We start from the raw sequence: 19,109 nt of genomic DNA on the forward strand, positions 1-19,109 counted from the left end.
GCTGAGTGACGTGATGCGGGTGTGATTTAATAGAAGGAAGTGCTGGGGTTCTGTCTGCAAACTGGAGAAGTGTGAGCCTGGCTTGAGTCACTTCTGTAGCTAAATATATTTTATTCTTGGGGGGAAAAAGTTAGAAATTGTGACTTGAATCTGAGCAGACACAAATATTAATAATTCAACTTTCTAAAAATATTTCTCTAAGCATTTATGAAACTCTGCTATGCACAGAGACTGTCCACAGATGTCTTCTGGCATCACTTGATGGCAGAGAAGTTTATCTACCAAGACTTTGCATCCTTGCTTTCTGTACTCTTATGTTCGAAGCATGCGAAAACTTTAGATGCAATGGATAGCTCTGCATAAAACTCTTAAAAAAAAACATTTTAGGGGAATTTCCAAAGCCGTGCTCAGCCGATAATGGCCTTTGACCGAGTGGTGTGCTGCGTTGAGGAACTACAGCAACAGTCGCTCCCATAGCAGCATGTGTCTGTAGCTCCTGTGAAAACTGCAAGGGATTCCTGTCAGCTGGAGACTTTTTTCTAACCTTAGACTTGAACAGAAATGCCTTTGACTGAGGTGTACAGAAGTCAGAATATGAAGCGATTTCAGTTTTGGAAGAGGCAAAGACGAGGAGTGATGCTGCCTTCCTGTTGGTTCAGCCTGATTGTGGGTCAGCACTTAAAAAATAAACCCAGTGATTTACTGTTAAACAGTCCCTTCTTTGGCCATAAATTACGCCAAAAAAAATCAACCCGTTACACATGTTAAACTGCCCAGGAGGTAATTTGTTTTGCAAAACAAAGGTTATCAAGTTTGTCCATTCTTCAGATGGTAACTACTTTCATCTTTCAAGTGATTTGTTTCTAGTTTCAATAATACTATTTAATCCTCTGGGGAGTCAAGGGCAGCTTGTGACCTCTCCCAGACGAGCTCTCCGGTTGGGAGGTAGTACCTGCTCTGACCTCCTGAATGCTCCAGGGAAGGAGCTCAGGAGCTTCTCATCTCTTTTGGTTCGTAAATTATCTTGAGCTGTCCCCTTAGTTCATGGCAGGTGTGGCAAAGGAACGGGGCAGACAGGAATAGCTGCAAATTACTCATCTTTCCTTTTTTGCCTTTATTAAGTATTTCACCTCTGTGGGTGCCTGCATTGATGATGAGAAGACATGTTTTCTATTCAAGGAGGAGATACTGGCAAAATGAAAGGACATGGGATATCTTAGATTTAAGAGACTGGAGCTGTTAAAGCTGCCTGGTGTCTGCCTGGTGGTTGCTGTTACTAAGACTATAAATGCAGGAGGTAATGGGTGCTTAAATAATTAGCTATGTGAAGACTTTTGTGTTCCAGGAACCATGGTGTTTCATTGCACTTGAACAGATTATGGCTGACAATATCTCATCTGTATGCAGCTGTACAGATTTTTATATGTATTTGTATACTGTCACACACATATGTATGTGTTATTTTTCAGTGATGGGGTTTTGCAGGCTGTGAGGGGAAGAGGTAAACTTGTACAAAGCTATTGCCTGTAGATTTATTGCAAGCTTCCAATTCCTCCCTCTCCCCTAAAATAAGTGGTGGGTTCAATTCTGACTTCCTTATTTTCTGCCCAGTAAAATATGAATTGTAAACTTAATTTGCTAGTCCATGGGTTCTTTATTGCTGTTCTTTATTGCTGATGGGGAAGAAAAGAAATGAGAAAAGGGGAAGAAAAGAGATGAGATAATCATATGTGGAGGCTCAGACATTTACCTTTGTGTATTATTCATCTCAGCCTCTTTAGAGATTGAGACCATTTTCTGCTGCTTGAGATCTTGCTTTAAAATGCACTCAGCCAATAACAGAAATGCACATTGCTGTTGTACAAGCTGATGTTTTGTAGTTTGCATTGGAAATAATGTAAGAAGTCTAAAGATGATTGTTCTTGATATAATGATATATATAGAAGGAGATGGGCAGCTAAAGTCTTTAATATTTATGCTTGAAGAATCTAGCTAAGGATTTAGGTTTGCTGGATAATGAACTTCTCTATGCCCTGTAATTCAGGAATAGACTTTGTATTTACAACCATCTGTTCCTGATGTCCTTTCAGATGGTCTGACCTGCTTTATCTCCAGTGCCCCACTGATTTTTAGTGCTCTTTGCTTCTGGTGAGGGAAGTGAGGAGGATCCTGCTGTCCCTGCTGGAGCAATGTGTGGCCAAGCAGCTGATGGGGGGAAGGCTGCTTGCTTGTTCGCTTAAAAAGTAGGTCAGGACCGCCTGCTTATTTGATTATTTTAACGGGCATCATGTGGCTATAGATGAATTTAGATGTGTTAATTTTTTGTCTGTGGATAAAGAAGAATAATTCTTGTTTCACATGTTGCTGTACCTAAGTGATTTTGAGATGTTACGTATATATAAATACATACATTTCCCTGATGAATTGTTAAACTGTGACAGGGGCAATGAAAATAATAGCCCCTTAAGATCACCCCAATCTTTTTTTGCTATTGAGTTAGATTATATGCATTTTTGCACATCAGCCTGTAGTGATTTCAGCAAATCTTGCAATTGTTGTGAAATACACGTTTAGTGGAGATTATGAAAACTTCAGACCTTTATTACTAGTGTTGTAGTTTGCAACAGAAAGAGTGGGTGGCTCCTTCCCAGTTGAGTGTGTTTTATGCCAAGAGACAGTCTGTATTGACCTTCTACTGCCAAGTCATAAATGCATAAAATCTGTGTTGCTAATGGAAACGCTGACAAGCCTTGAACTGCAGCAGGCTGGCATAATAAAAATATTAAAATTTCCAGCTGCAGTTAATGTCATATTTTCATTTTGGTTTTGCTGGCTGGCAGCTGGTGGTAGCCTCATCTCAGAACAAGCTGAAGTGTCCCGGAGGTTTTTTGTTGGTACTGTCACAGCACAGACTCTCTCTGATAGTTTGGCTATACGAGGCTGACTTAAAAAAACAATAAAAACAAAGAAAGAAAAATGCCTTACTTGTTGTGAAGCCAATGAATAGGAGTCTTGGGCATGTTCAGGTTGGTTATAGTGGTACATGGGAGATGAGACCTGTGGGCAGTGTTATTTTCCAACCACTGAAATTCAGGCCAGCTGTTTGGGCAGAGATGCAAGAATTGTAGACTCTTATTAACATTTAACGTTAATTGCAGACTCTTACTAAGGTTATTAAAAGGGGCATGTGTTAATGTTTGCATCAGTTGGTGTCAGTTTTCAGAGATCCAAACCGATATGTGTCTTGTTTAGAAATTGCATCCTGTGTAAAAACTTAACGTGTCCAAAAGGACAGAGTCATAGAGATGATGCTCAGGATGAAATTGCTGGCAGTGGCGATGGATACGTATGTCAGGATCCTATGTGTGCTTTTGAAAATGAATCTTAGAGCAGTTTCCTACTGTTAGAGAACTGATGTGAAATACAAGTTTGTGGTGTAGTGGACCACATGCAGGTATGGAGACCAGGGATTCCTGAATTTGCTTTAACTTGGTTTGGTTTTAATGTGGGTTTTAATGCCCTGAAGGAGGATAATTAATGCTGCAGTTCCTCTTTAACAAGAAGAAAAAAATTGTCCTTACTTTACAAGGATGTTCTAAAGGTTAGTAGGTTAAAGATAAAGAAAGCAGTTGTTGATTTATCCATTCACTGCTTACTAACCCCTTCTTCTGTAGTTCTTTGTCAAAACTAGACTTATCACTGGTTGCTGTAGTGGTAGACTCTTGTGTAGTTATTTTTCTTTCCCTTGTTGCAAAGCTGCTTCTCTTGATGCTATGGTCATGGCATGCTTTCTGATATGTATAGTAAAATGTCACCATCCACTCTGATTCAAGCATGGTTGGCGTCGGTTCTTTACCCATGTCTATTTATTGCAAATCTTTCTGATTGTTTGCAGTGCTCTGCTCGTGGTTTTTTTTTTTCACATAGGCATATTGATTTTTTCCTTGCATCCTCTTTCCTTTTATATGTATTAGATTAGGAAGGTTTCTTTTAACTGCATATCGAAGTATTCAACTTTCATATCTTAGCTGTATTGAGAAGGTCTGGTGGTACCAGTCTCTCCCAGTGCTCAATCATTCTTTCTGGTTTCTGCTAATGAAATTCTTAAATAAATCTTCAGCTTTTGAATCTGTTTGCAATATTTTCTTCACGTAACTGTTACTCACAGAATTATTTTAGATATTATCTTTTAATCTAATTCCACTATATTTTCTGTTATATTTGCTATTGCTAATCTTGTGTTTTAGACTTTGGGTATTTCCTACCAGTCACCACTTCAATTACTGACTCAAGTCAGGCAAGAAAGTTGTTCAAGCATTCCTTCTTTCATTTTTGGGCCTTTGGTCTTTTGTTGTGGTCACTGCTTTTGTCTCAAATAGTTTCCTGATGTTTGTAACCTATCAATTACTTTGCTGCCTTTGATAATACTGCTGGACTTAAAAGTATGTTGTCCATACTACAAATTACCGATAAAGTGATGCTTACCTTACAGCCTGTTCTAGCATTTGGAAGTGGTTTGTGTTTTTTCTTTTTCTTTTTTTTAATTTATTAGAAGTAGTAGGTCACGTTTTTGACCAGGCCACCTGTGTATGTCTTCCCCATTTCTCTTTTGCATCTCTGCTTTTTGCAAAATTATTGCAGCAGCAACTTCTGAAGTCTTGTGTAAGTGCAAACCTGGGGAAGGAGCCTGGCACTGACTCCTTACCGGAGAGCATTATGATTGAGAGACTGGTTAACTGGGGGAGCATTAGTTCTGGAGCAGCTGGAAGCTTTTGGAGGCTGTATAAATTGCATAGCAAAAGGTTGTAACTTTAAAAATCCAGGGACAGATCAATTCTAGGCAAGTTTTCAAGTGCCAGTGTGTTTTTCAGTTGAGCAGAATGGCCTTGTCAGTAAGGCACCTAGAAAGGTGTTTTGGAGGTGGCAAACTTTTCAGCTGTAGCCAAATTTAATTTCTTATGGTTTATCAGACTTGCAAGTAACTGGCCAAAACCCAACTATAAGACTGAGAATGACAAAGTCTTTGAAAAATGAAATATCTACTCAAATGGGAGGTAGACATGATGCTGTGCTATTCTGGAGTTTTGGGGTTTGACTTTTGGTTTTTTGTTTTTGTTTTTTTTTTTTCTTTTTTTTTTTTTTTACTTGTAAGATGGGATCTCAGCAGAGTTAAGATTTCTGGGGCAGAAGTCCTTGTGGATGAAGGAGAGTAACAGCAGGAACTACTCACCTGTTTTCTGAAAAGCCTCTTTATGTAATGTAGATGAGTGGGAGGAAAAATTGTGCTGTCTGTAGTCTTGCTTCTACTTGCTCTGCTCTTTTGGGAAATAGGAAGGCGCTGTGGAGCGTTTGACTTGAGGTTCATAGTATGTTTGAAAGCATCAGTAGGTTTCCAGAGCTGCTGAGTTTTCCAGCTGGACAGCTGCAGTAAGTAACCTGGGTGTTAATGTTCCAGAAAGCACCGGATAGGTGCTGGTGAATATGTTTCTCATATTTTTGGCATTTCATCAATGCATGGGTTTTGTTGTCTTAAAGCTTATGTTTAAGAGTTCACACAACATTAGCAAGTGTATATATATGCATTGCCAATATTATTTTCAAATATTATTAAATATTTTATTGCAGCTGTAGCTGCAATAACTAGTGGAGTTGTTAACCAGTGGCTACTGATGGTGGATGCAAGAGTTGTTCAGAAGTGGATTACAAAAAGCTGCAAAGTACTTATGGGTGTTTGCTTTCCTCAAGACATTGTAATGCTGCGGTGGTGGGATAGCTGATAGGCTTTGGGGGTCTTACTAAGCACACAGGTGCGCACGATTCAGCGGAGGTGACACACTTGGGTTGTCAGAAAGTCTTTGATAAAATTCTCCATCAAGTTATTGAAGGCATGAAGTTGCTGTGAGACTGAAGGAAAAATTCTTGTATGGGTTGGAAGATACTTAAGAAGCAAAGGACTTCTCCATCCTGACAAGTCACTGATGAGAGTCAGCATGAAGGGGAGAGAGGAGGGGAGGTATCTCCTTAATGAAACCCTTACTGGTGCACTGGGAATGTGGGAGGATCTGGGTTGTGGGCTAGCTCTCTAAAGAGTGTCTGGGATTGCGGCTGCTGGGAGCTGTGTTCTGCACTAGATAGGCCATTGATCTGACTTAATGTTTTTTTTCTTGTGCAAAGTGATGATTTCCTTCTTTCAGAGTATCTGTTCTCTGGTGGAGTCTCATTTAGTGAGCTGAGGCAGCGGAGTAACTGCTAAGTACATGGCCATTTCTGTGAAGAACTGATGCTTTCTTGTTTATAGGCTTCTTACTCTTGATTGGCACATTCCATTCCAATGCTAACACTTTAATTTGTAAAGATAGGAAGGTGGGAGAAAATGATCAGAAAAATGATGTCTCTGTTACTCTCCTCCTATACCTTTCCCCTCACGTCCTCCCACTCTTCCTTGTATGTCACTCTCTTTTCCACTCATGTCTTTCAGCCGTATGACTGCATCTTGTCAACGAACAACCTTTGAGCTTTCTGAGGCAGAGTTGATCACCTAATACAGTTTTAAATACTAAAATATTTTTAGTGCTCTACCCTATGGGTCTGTCACTGAAGTAACCTGTGACTTAAGAGTTGCAATATGGGACTTCTGGGCTCAAAGTTACTTTTCTTAGGGTTGGAGTAGATGGCTAAAATACTGCCCCTGTTACTTGAATTTTCCCAGCACATCAGCTTACCTGCTTACTAATGTGATTGTATGGAAGGGTCAAGTTTATTCAGGCCTTTAGTGTTATTCAGGATTTAGTTGCAGAATGCCATGATTTTTGAGTATAATACATCATTACACACCAAATGGTAAGTACCTGAAATCTGTTAGTCTATGGAGTGCCTGTCTAGAAACACTGACCTCTTGGTTAATTTAAATGGCCTCTCAGTCTTTTAAATCTCTTGTTTCAGGAAGTTAAGAAGGATGTAGAGCCCAAGGATGATGCCATACCAGTCAGGAGAGAGAAATCTGGCAATGTAGCCAGTCTTGTGCAGCGTATGAGCAACTATGGGCTTCCAGCAGGAGGATTTCAGCCTCATCCCCCGTCCAAAAGCATCAAGAAGAGTATGTAGTCTTTCCAATTCCTTCAATTGCGTAAGCTGCTGACGTACTTTTTTTTTTTTTAATAAACATGAATTATTTAATGTCTGACTTGGTTTTAAAGTTGTATGGAAAACTAGAGGCATAAGAGGAAAAATTTTGATTCTAAGCCAAATTCTGCTCCTAGATGCACGGGCAGAAAGCTTATATGTAGTTCTTAACAGCAGCAATAGGGATGAATTTTCCTGGGAACAGGATTTAGATCCCGTCCAGATTCCAGAGAGTTGCTCTGTAACTTCATGTGAGCTCTGCTCATATGGTCAGGTACCTGAATGAGAACTGCAGGCCTGTACGATAATCAAAAATCTTCCTGTGATCATTTCTCTTAAACATAAAAGTTTTGCTACAAATTCAGGGCTTTTTGGCAAGGAAACACTCTGTAGTTCAGGTTCCTCTTGTTTGGTGGCTTGCTTCTAGTATGAAATAAGGTGGAGTTGGTGGTGTCTAAGAGCAAGTAGTGGTCTTCCTTTGATTGTAACTGCAGCCCCCAGGATGGTCAGGAATGCAGACTTGATGCCTCTGTATCTGTGGTTTCTGTGTTTTAATGCCAGTATTTAAATCAAGGTGACTAAAACCTAGAGCAGAAAACTTCGCATTCCCTGCATCCAGAAAATTGACTTGTGATTTGTATTTGGACACCTCAGTCATACAAGAGACGTTGCTCTAAATTACTCTGGCTTCCTCTCTCTCATAAGGGATTGCAGGCATTTATGATTTAAGCTTGCTTTTTTTAAAAGAAAGAATTCAGAACTTACTGTTTCTGGTATGTTTATGCTTTGAGTTTTTGCCCATAAAAGGAGAAGAGCCACTAGTCATCATTTAAAGCCCTGAAACGAGACCACCAGATTTACAGATTTGTTGAAATCTTCTAGGCAACTAAGGATGTTACCTTCAAAATTACTTTTTAATAAATCTGATTTGTATATGCATGTTGGCAATTGCACATATATGCCTGTTAGATGTTTCTATCAGCAGGCTTTTGAAAATCTGGCCTGAAAGATTAACGGTGTTCCTAGATTAATGCAACCAGGTTCTGAAAGGGAATCAACATGATCCTTATGGGTCCTTCCAACTCGAGATATTTTAGGATTCTGTGGTTCTGTGAACATGATCTGATACTGGTTTAGGTGTTGGCTACTCATTCTGGTTTCCCCAACCTTGGAACAATCCCATATTCAGCATGTCTTGTCCTCATGCTGGTGGCTGTGGCCAGGGTAGTAGGTATGACTTGGTCTCAAACGCTGTAGTGCCCTGGCTAGTCTCATTCTCCTACAAGAAAATGGTGTTCAAGCACCTTCCTTTAAGCACACAACTGTGTACTTGGCGCAACGACAGTCTCTGTGTTTCCATTTTACTTGCTGTTCCCTCTTTTGTGGAAGACTGTTTAAACAGCTCCTGCAGATCCTGTTTGCTCTGTTCCCGGGCTGTCGCTCACTCCTTTCAAAAGGTTTCCAGTGCTTAGGAGTCTTTCTGTTTCAGGTTCCTAACCTGGTAATATGAGGTTTACAAAGTTAAAAACAAAGTTAAGCTGCTTTAATAGCAAGTTTCCAATGTGTGCTGAGGTAGGTTGTCTCTGCCTGGGAAGTCCTTTGTGTTGTTCTCATGTGCAGCTCTCAATGAATTCAGGTATTTTATATCAGGTGCATAGTAAGCTGCAGGCAGTATTCCTATCAGTTAGACGGCTGCTTTTATTCAGGAAAAGGAAAATACAGAAGGTGGGCTAATTTACTGCAACAAAGGGCTAAATTTGGTTTACACTGTACAAAACAAATAAAACCTGAAACCAGACAAGTTGTTTTGGAAACAGACAGAATTGCCCTGGCGCTGCCAGCCCAGCAGTCCTGTGGCACCACATGAAGCTGGAGTGTTGTTTTCTGTGCAGATCGGTTAGCTTCTGAGGTTAATCTAGGGACTTTCAAAACTGGAAGGCAGTACTTCCTAAACTGGGTATCACTCAAAACAGACCTCAGGTGGGAGAGTTCTGGATGTGAAATTCATCTGTGGGTTTGTTTTCTTCCCCTCTTCCCCATTTAGATAGAATTCTAATATGAAAAGGAATGCTGAGATCAGATTTATTCCAAATGGCCATGACTTTTTAATTTGCCTTTTTTTGCTATCAGTTAATCTCATACAAAGGAGGAGCCCTTGAAAGTGCTGTAGGAGGTAGTAAAGGCCAGTGAACCGTTTATTGCAATTACTGTTAACCCAACAATCCCTCTTGGCTGATGTATGAGTTTCAGTGGAGTTAAAAGAAGGGTGTATTATGTGGGCAATTATGTGTTATTAGAAATAACCCATAGACCTTCGTACTTTTGGTTTATTTGTTTCCTGCCCCTTTTAAGCTCTTTAGAGCACAGACCATAAACCAGCATATAGAAAATTCTTGATTTGGCGAGCCCTCTCTCAGAAATTTCAGATGCTGAATATTACTTAGACGCCTGGCATGTTTTGTACTGAGGTCGCTGGGTGTGGCAGTCTTCTAAATGTCTGACTTTGGACTTTCAATGCTGCTATAATAAGACAAGGATCAATCTTGGAGGCAGTATCTGTATTTTGAAATGTTTTTACACAGCTAATCTTAATTGCTGAAGCTTGAGTATGGAAGGAGTGCAAAGTATAAGAGAGAATATGGAAATTATACAGCTCCTACAAGATTAAGCTTTACCATTTCAATTGATTCATATTTTCACTTAAACCGTGGCAGATTGTTTTTGAGGAGGATAGGGAGTGTGTGTGGGTCATAGCTCAGGATGACAATTGCCTTCAAAAGCGTGCTGGCTGCTCTGTTGTGGAAAATGTCTGAAGGCGTGGCCTCTTGTTTGAAGAAGAAATGCTTAAACTCTCCAGGTTCAGCAGTAGCATCACTCCAGGATATGTACAGAGTAATTGGGCAATCATAGGTTCACACTGCTCTGGCTGGAGGGGTTGTTGGAAGCCACTTCAGTGCTCTCCCCTTTCGTGATGTTATTTTGTCTTTTTAATGCCTGAAAAGCTTTAATGATATGTGGCAAACTCTAAAGACTGCACTTTATTTTAATTTTGCCTTTGTCAAACACTGCTAATTGAAGCTTAGGTTGAATTTCTCGACTCCATACTGGCACTGAGAAAAGGAAGGTGTTTTGCATTTGCAGATGAAAATGAGTTTGGATTTTGAAATATGAGCCAGGCAAATGTTAGCATTACCTCAGACTTGTGGTTAGCAAGGTCTTTGCTAGGGAGCAGAAAGGCTATCCGCACTTCAGTGTTGTGCAGAACAAAACACGTGTTACTTTTTCAGGATTGCTTACAGGCTGAAGATGCAAACTTGCACATTTTCTTCCAAGCAGGTGCTAACACTGCAACTGGCAGTAGTTGTCATTCCTGCAGATTTTGGGCAGGAAATAGCTTGAAAAGTCAGTGAGTGGGGATTTATCTGACTTGCTTGTGTCAACATGTTTTTTATAGCATGTTGGTAATTGGCAGCATAGTGTTTGTTTGTAATCAGCATATCTGTCTAAGATATGGCTTACTAGCCTAAAGCGACACAAGCAAACTGGAAAACCAGCAGCAAAAGCTATGTAGCTTTTTGGGATAGTTTATGGGTCTTCTGGTCAGATTTGATCCTCAGGAGCTGAGTGTAGGGAAAAACTAGTTTTGCTTTGCAAACGTTCTTACTTTTGCCATTTCCTTTGAATTAGGGTCCAAGAAGCGGCAGTGCAAAGTGCTCTTTGAATATGTCCCACAGAACGAGGATGAGCTGGAACTCAAGCTGGGGGATGTGATCGACATCAATGAAGAGGTAAGCTGTTTTACAGAGCTTATCATCTCTTTGTGGCCAAAAGTCAAATTGGTTTTTTGGCTGATTACTTGAATTAAAAGGATGTTGGAAAAATAGGATGGAAAGTAGCATTTCTGAAGCTAATAGTTTTAGTTCTTTCTCTCAGGATCTAATCCTAAATCAATGAATGCTAAATGTTTAGGTGAAGTATTTGATCATTGCAGCAATAAGTTGTGATCTGTTACACAGATTCCTTTTTTGAAAGACTTCTACAGTCCTTTGGCCCTGTCTATGTGATCCTTGTTTTTAGGATGCTTATGCTAAAACTGTTGGATCAGTTGGCTTTAAGTTGACGTACTCTAACTTGGTTTAGGTGAAAAATGTTATTTGACCTGATTTTCCAGTTTCATGCTTTCTTGCAAACTTGTTGAAGCTTTGAACTAATAGTAACAGTATTCAGCACAGAAGCCTATACCTGTAGTACAATATACTTCAACCCACTTGCACAAAAATATGCAGCATACAAATGCACTCAACATGTTATTATTTCTATTGCCTTCCTTTTCCACTGGGTAAGACATACAGTTAAAGATACATCTTGATGTTCAGAATTTGATGGCAGTGGCCGTATGTATTTGAGTAGGGGTTTGGGGTTGGGGGTTTCTTATCTTTTCCTACCTACATGTTTCCTTGGTATCTGTTCCATTTGATAGCAACTTGTGTTGTGGGAGGCTGGAATGTCAGAAGAGTATCTCTTACAAGAGTGAAATCTGTCAGGGAACCTGCAGAAAAGACCAGAGCGATCGTGGACAGAACCTTGTCAGAACTAGGTGGAAAACTTCTGCACAGCATGCTCTGACCTTCACTGGTGCCATCTCTTACTACCTCCTTGAGGGTCTGAGGATGGAGAAGATTGAACCTTTCTTTCTAGCCATGTGTCTGGTGGTGCTTTTTAAGTAGCTTTATGAGATTGTGTTTTTCACATGCATGACTACTTTTGAAGAGAGTGCTAACTCTCCAGGATCCCGACAGTTGCCAGGAAGGACTTTTCCATTCTTCTAGCAAGGAAAAAGTTATGCTTTTAGATGCATTTGCACTAATGACTTCTAGAATTTGTTCTCTTTGAATAAACAGAGCAAGTGACTTGTGAAACCTGCTCACTAAAATCAGTTTCATAAATACCATTGTGTGTGGGTGTTTTGTAAAGGAGTGCCCCAGATAACCTCACCAGTTTAATTTGTGGGTAGTGCCTGTACACAACAGTCATGACTTTGAATGGTCCAACATATCCATTCAGAAGAGAGAGCATGTGCAGTAAACTGTTGCAGGAGCTGCCATTTCGGGTTGTACATGTCAACATCTGGAATTATTTGGGGAGGGGTGTTCAGTGTGACATAGCAGAGATGACTAAGTAGCCAAAGAGAATAAAAAGATCAAAGCATTTCCTCATCTGCTTTCTTAAGGAAACAGGGATTTTACTTTATTCTTTTAATTTTTTTTTGTCTGTCCCCATGTTTCTTCCTTTTCCTAATGATTTAAAAATACCTGTTTGTAGTACCCAGCCTTTGCTACTTCTGAGAGAAACTGTTAATCAAGTTTTCAGGCAAATGCTACCTGGTAGAAAAATATTGCAGCTAACTATTAGCACAGAGCTGTTTACACACTGTATTTATGATGGTCTAGAATAGACCTGACAGGTGTGGGCTAGGGCTGCTTCACAAAACTGTACTGATGGACCAGAAATGTGAAGAATGGTAGAAAATACCATCCATTGGTTGTGCAATACGCTGGGATAACTTGTCCTAGGTAATTTGTCTTCGCTACTGTGAGACTATCTTTGCTTCCATTTATATATAAAAGGTGCTGTTTATATATATGCAGATAACTCATAACTGTTACTTCAACGAAAGATCACTTAGTCACTTTTTTCATGGAGAAAATAAGGTAAAATCAGCTCCACAAGGGAATCAGTTCTACCAATTACCTGAGAAATATTCAGTATTTAACCCTTGCAATTGTATTCATGAATTGAGTAGTTAAAACTGACGCTACTGATTGTGAAATCAAAGGTGGAGGCAGATGGGTTCAGAAATTAAATGGCTAATATTGAAGAGAGCAGACTACAAGAACCGGAAGTAGCTTTTAGGGAAAAAGGCTCTTGTGCTGGCTGAATCTGCAGGGTTTTTTATTTACAGAACATGTGGGTTTTGTGTGCAAAATACACGCATAAAGTACATGTGATAACTGTATCAGTGCTGTGAAACTTTTGTTTCTTCCTCATATCTTTCCCCTGCTCCTGTCAGATGCAGCACTAAATAGCAGATTTATTTTTGTAGTATTATATTTTTAGTATTTGCATGCTGTGTTATCAAGCATAATTGAAATTCATATGACTCCATTAGTGGAGTTTTTATTAACAAAAAATAAAATCAGATTGGCAAAACTGCTTGTTTCAGCCTTCCCCCCCGACTTTGTTCAGAAGTTTCAGTTTTTGTCATCTTATAGAAATAAGTTGATGGAATTCACGCTCAAAAAAAGGATTGATGTATGTACCAGAGCTGTAACTCCCTCTTGTGGAAATTGTATCATGTGGTAAGATTTTGAAATGGAAGATAAGAGTTGTGAAATTGTCATCTGTATTGCTAGCACTCGGAGATGCACAGATGTTCTCCACCAAAGCATGCAAAAGGTTGTGGGCTTTTTTTTTTAACCTGTTTTGTTAATTAAAGATATCTTTTCTGGTAATACAGTAGTCAGTTTTTTTAAAGACAGTGTGGTGAGGACACTGAAGCAATTACACTCAATAACTTTTTTTTTTTATTCCTGACTGTCTCTGAACTGGCATTGCTTTGCCTTGCAAGCCTGTAAAGTGCTTTGCTGACCTTATTTTTTGGCAGAAGAATAAATGGATGCTTGAGTTGCTTTCTGTATCATAAGCATTAAAAGTCCCTTTCTCATGTCTCATGGGTGTAGTATGGGTGAGTCAAGGCATTTGAATTTTAGTTTTCTGTAGTGTATTATGAAAAGCACGAGGTGCCAGAGCCTGGTCAGCGCTTGCCAGTAATCTTATGCTTAAAATTTGTTTCAGAGGACCAGACTCTGAATTTGAACCAACCAGAGCAAAACTATATTTGAGCACCAGGATGTCTTTAAAAATAATAATTCTCTTTTCATTGCCTGTCTGTCTCTGTAGCTGCCAGGCATGCATTCTGCTTGCCCGGAGGTAGGCTAGCATTTAAAAACTATGCCTGTGTGTCAGGCATAGTGACCTACAAAACAAGGCTAAAAAAAGATTATGTAAACAACTGCTGTTTTTTTTTTTTTTTCCCTGTTGCTTTTCTTTCTTATCTAAAAACAGCTTTCCAGCCACAAAACAGCAATCAAAATGAAATATTTTGAAAATTTATCTTACGGTTTTTAAAATAGTGCTCATTAGGCAAATACATTTGATTTATTTAAGACATTTTGAAAACTGTTCATAAATTTGAAAAGCACAATTCTTAGTCTTCTGACATTGTTTTACACCTTTAGCTATGTATGCCCAGCTTTTGCTTGTTCTGCTTTGGACCATGGGGCATTCCAGATAAATGTTCCGTTAAACTTCGAAGTATTGCAGTGTAAATGACACACCAGGAATACAAGCACATAACTGAGCATTAGAGTCATTATGTTCCCTAATTCCTGAACAGGTTTGTTTCCAGTGCAAAAATGAAAAATGAGTTGTTTTGTGAACAGCAAAGCCAACAACAACAAAATTTGGCATCCAACTGACTTCTATCCCTAGCACTTCTGTGTGCCGCCACAAAATCCTTGTGCTACCTTCGTCATCTGGCCAGCTCTGATGGGAACGTATCTGTACCTTCTGACACATGTAGAGCTAGGTATATGCTGTTCAGCCAGTTGCCTCCTGCCAGAAGGAGTGGATAGCTTAGTTTTCTGTCTCACTGTGATGTCCTTAAGGACTTTTCTCTGTTCTACCCAACATTATCTGTAGAAATTATATCTTTGAAACTTGTGTCTTTTGATCAAAATTGTTCAAAGCTGCTCAATGGATATGAGGCCAGTGGGAACAGGACTGGAGGAAGCTGGACAAGACAGAAGAAAAGACAGATGGACAGCAAGAATACATAAAAATTTCCTTAGAAAGCCAGGCTAAAAGTTGCATCTTTATTTCATAAACAGTTTAATGTTTTCTTCTTCTGTTAGATGTAAAATGCCTGTTATTCTGTCTTACCTTGAGAAAATTGATGAACATTTTGCTGCTCTTCTGAATTAATTGGCATGAGGCTAGTCTCGTGTTTCAGGATCATTGCTGTAGTGGTTGAAGTGACAGTGAATAATTTTCTTGCTCTTCTTTTTGCCTACTGTTTCTACATCTTTAGCAGGTTTCTTTAAAGAGAAATCGTGGTCATTTGAACTTTTGAGAAAGCTGTTTGTAGAGTTTCATAGGTAAAGTATGGATGGAATTGATAGGAATTTCCTTTTGCTTTATTGGTAACGTGCAAAATATTTCTATACAGGTAGAAGAAGGCTGGTGGAGTGGAACACTAAATGGCAAGGCAGGGTTGTTTCCTTCAAACTTTGTGAAAGAATTGGAATTGATGGATGATGGAGAAACACAGGACGCTCTGGATGACACAGGTGGTATTCTGTTTGTTGAAAACCCTTAGCAAAGTCATTTTAGATCTCAGGTATAATTTGGAGTATTACAGTTGTAGTACAACAAAAGTTGTAAAGAATTCAATCTTCCTAAAAATGGTAAGTATTTAATTTCATTCTAGAAAATATTGATGCTGAGTATGAAGATACCTGTCTTGCTCCCAATACACTTTTTAAATAGAATTGCAATCAAGGTCTTGATCTTGCGAATGTATATCTGGCATTTTATCACTAGAAATTTTAGAATATTCAGTGTTGAGCTTTTTTTAGTATTGGATATAAAATTATTATTCTGTTTAATAGCTTTTTTCCAGTCTTATTTTCATAGACGTGAGTACTCTGACATGGAAAATGTAAGTGTTTAACCATGTCAGTTGAGAATTAAAACTTGAATTGAATCAAAACAGCCTCAACTTAAAATGAATCCTGGGAAGGGGGCCCTGATTCTTTATTATTTTTTAATCGAACAATAAAATATTTTTAAGGCAGTATTTACATTTAGTCATTCCTTTGTGGCTATGACTGTATAGGTCAGGCAGAAGCAGATGGTCTGTGGCTGAACAGTAGTTGAGGGTTGAGTGGTGCCAGGCAAGTGCGTGCTTTACAGGAAATTACTTTGTTCCCTTGAAACTGCACTTTGGAGGCATTCTGTCTATGAAGACCAGTTTGAAGGCTCGGACTTGGGATATGATACTGCTGGAATGGGAGTGTTCTTTGGGAACAACATCTTGACACAAGTTAATCAATGCTTGAAGACAGTTGTGTATATTCAAGGGAAAAAGTGATTTATTCTGTGCCCCCCGCCCTTCTTGTAGTAATGTGTGCCCTCATTTACAAGATGTTCAGTATTGATTGTTTCTAACAAGGGTTTGTTCAGAGATAGGAAAAAAAGTCTGGCTTGGATTTTTTTTTTTTTTGGCAAATTGTGGAACTAATTGCAGTAGTGTAAAACAAGAGTTGTTTGACTTGAGCAGTCCCAAATAGCCCAGTGGCTGTCACCTTGGAGGTCAAGTTCCCTGAGTTTAGTGGGGTCTGGTGAGATGAGTTTACAAATGGGTATGTGTTGGTTTTAACTCCTGAATACTGAGATCAGTGGGACTGAACAGTAATTTGAAGTAATTGTATTTTCTTTCAGTAACTAACAGGTTATGATTTTCAGCCCCTCACGCCCACAGGGTTTATATTTAATGCTCAGTACTTTCACAGTCAGGATCTCAAATATCTGCTAGTTCTCTCCTCACTCCTGGAAAACAGTAAATGCCCCATTCACTGAGCCATGGTCTTTCAAACATGCAACCTGGACTTTTTTCATCAATGAAATGTCTAGCTATTCTTCTAGGTATTTAAGAGGGATGTAACTAAGTGAAGAGTAACTTGGTTGAGAACAGGTGAGAAATTGAAGTCAAGAGCTATGTATTGTGTAAGACCTGTTCATGGTATTACCAAAGCCCCTTAAATTTATGGTAAAGGGAAGATGCTTTAATTTTTATTGCAATTCCCAGGCGTGCATACACTGAAAAGAACTTAACTGAGAGGCTAAAAGATGTGGAGGCTATTTTGAATTTGGTTTATAAAAGCTGTCTATTTTCATATGACTGTCTCCTGGAATTCTGCACATGGAAATAATCTGCCCATGAATACTAGCTTGTAGGTTTTAACAGATTTGATTGTAACTTAAAAATAAAATAAAAAAACCCCAAAACCCCCAAACCCAAACAAAAAGAACAGTCTTAAAAAGCTCCTAACACCTAAATTAAGTTCTTCTCTGAACTACATTTTTTGGGGGTGGATAGATGTTGTCCCTTAAAACTGGAAAAATACTTTTTCAAAGTATATACTTTGTATATATAGAAAATATTAAAAATACTTGTGTTATCTATCGGTGATTAATCTCAACTATATCTGATTTGAATGCTTAAGTAATTTAAAATAGGTTTTAAGTGTTATCAGATTAAAAAGCTATTTAAATAAATTTGCAAGAAACTTCTGGTATTTTTGATAGTTCATTTTCAGCAAGAGGAAAATTTCACTTTGGTGCTTTGAGAGGCATCACTCTACTACTGAAACACACTGTTTTTTCCTGTGGCTGTTGAAACATGATTGGACTCATTATGGACCTTTATTGATTATTGCTTTCAGCAGCTATAGTTGTGCAAATGACAAGCTTTTAAATGTTGGACTAAATACACATTTTCAGAGAATATGTAAGCAATGTTTCATAAAACTGGAGCCTCTGTGATAATTGAAATAGCAAGAAATGTTAGCAATCTAATGACTTAGTTGCCAGAGTATTCAGTTGCAATACCGGTGTTATTTCAAATGGTCTTATGTTAAATATAAAACTAGAACAAATGTGAGGTATTACAGCTACAATAATGTTCCTAGAAAAGTTGTTTAGCAAGAGCAGTGCACACAGCTGTGTTACTTCCACTTTTTTCCTAGAAGAGCAAATAAAAGATTTCAGATGTTAAAACAACTTTTTTTTTTTTTTACTTTCAGAGCCTGTTTTCAGTGGTCCTACCTCACCTGTGGCCTCTCCAGGAAATGGGAGTGAAGCTGGATCTGGACCAGCACAACCAAAGAAAATCCGAGGTATTGGGTTTGGAGATATCTTTAAAGAAGGCTCAGTGAAACTTAAGACAAGATTATCCATTAATGAATCAGAAGATAAAAAGCAAGATAAGGTTTGTAGTGGTTCGTATTGTTATTTCTGGGTTTCCTGTACAAATAATTTAAAAGATGTGGCATCTGAAGACATAATATCTTACAGATGCTGAATACGCTGGCCATTTTAAAATTTGTCACTATTGTTCCATAATCGGACCATAATCGTCTTGCAGGGCTCTTGTCTATAAAACAAAACAACCCCCCTCAAACTTCTTTTATGCTAAGTTATATTTAACATTGATTCCAAAAGGTCTATTTGAATGTCTTGGTATTTAAAACATTAGAGAAGGAAAACCAAGCTGATACAAAAACTGTCATTTCAAAGCCATGTATTGTAAGACTTAACTTCACAAACACATCTACAGTATGAAGTCTCTTGTAGTTCTCTTTGTAACAGACTTTATATATAGTCTGGGACAAGACTGTTAAGTCTTCCTATACAAGTTAAACTTGTCCTTTAAAACAAGGAATTTTGGGGGTTTCTTGAGGTTTTTGGTTTGGGGATTTTTTTCAAGTTTTAGCAGATGTTGAATTTGCTGTTGTGGGTGTTGACTGTCATAACCAACGTAAATTACCTTCAGTGAATGCTGCTGAGCTTTTGGCTTTGGTCGTGTCTTGGGTTAATAAGCTACATAAACTGCTGATTGTGTAAGCCTGAAAAATACTGTTCTACAGTTTTGCATCCTCTTTCATTTTCTATTCCCTCCTTTTTTTATGAGTGAGTGGAGAAAAGGAGCACTTCTGCTCTCTGTATCGAATTTAAAGCTTAGGAGAGAGCAGATAATGTGATGATAGTGGAATTACTTTAGTTTGAGTTTTATTTTGATCTGAACCCAAGAGCGGTCTCACCCCTTGGAGGCACAGCAGTGATGCTTAGTCCTTTATCTTGAACTT

At 38.7% G+C, this 19,109-nt stretch overlaps 1 protein-coding gene across 2 annotated transcripts in view; it reads left to right on the forward strand.

The window, feature by feature from the left end:
* CD2AP (CD2 associated protein) overlaps window positions 1-19,109 on the forward strand; it is an 84,532-nt gene that overhangs the window by 32,900 nt on the left and 32,523 nt on the right. For both annotated transcript variants that reach the window (XM_069805653.1, XM_069805654.1), the window contains exons 3-6: window positions 6,943-7,096; window positions 10,810-10,910; window positions 15,410-15,530; window positions 18,048-18,232. In XM_069805653.1, coding sequence (XP_069661754.1) covers window positions 6,943-7,096; window positions 10,810-10,910; window positions 15,410-15,530; window positions 18,048-18,232 — 561 coding nt within the window. The remainder of the gene's footprint in view (window positions 1-6,942; window positions 7,097-10,809; window positions 10,911-15,409; window positions 15,531-18,047; window positions 18,233-19,109) is intronic.

This window comes from Haliaeetus albicilla, chromosome 18 (assembly GCF_947461875.1).
Source record: "Haliaeetus albicilla chromosome 18, bHalAlb1.1, whole genome shotgun sequence".
NCBI classification, from domain to species: Eukaryota; Metazoa; Chordata; class Aves; order Accipitriformes; family Accipitridae; genus Haliaeetus; species Haliaeetus albicilla.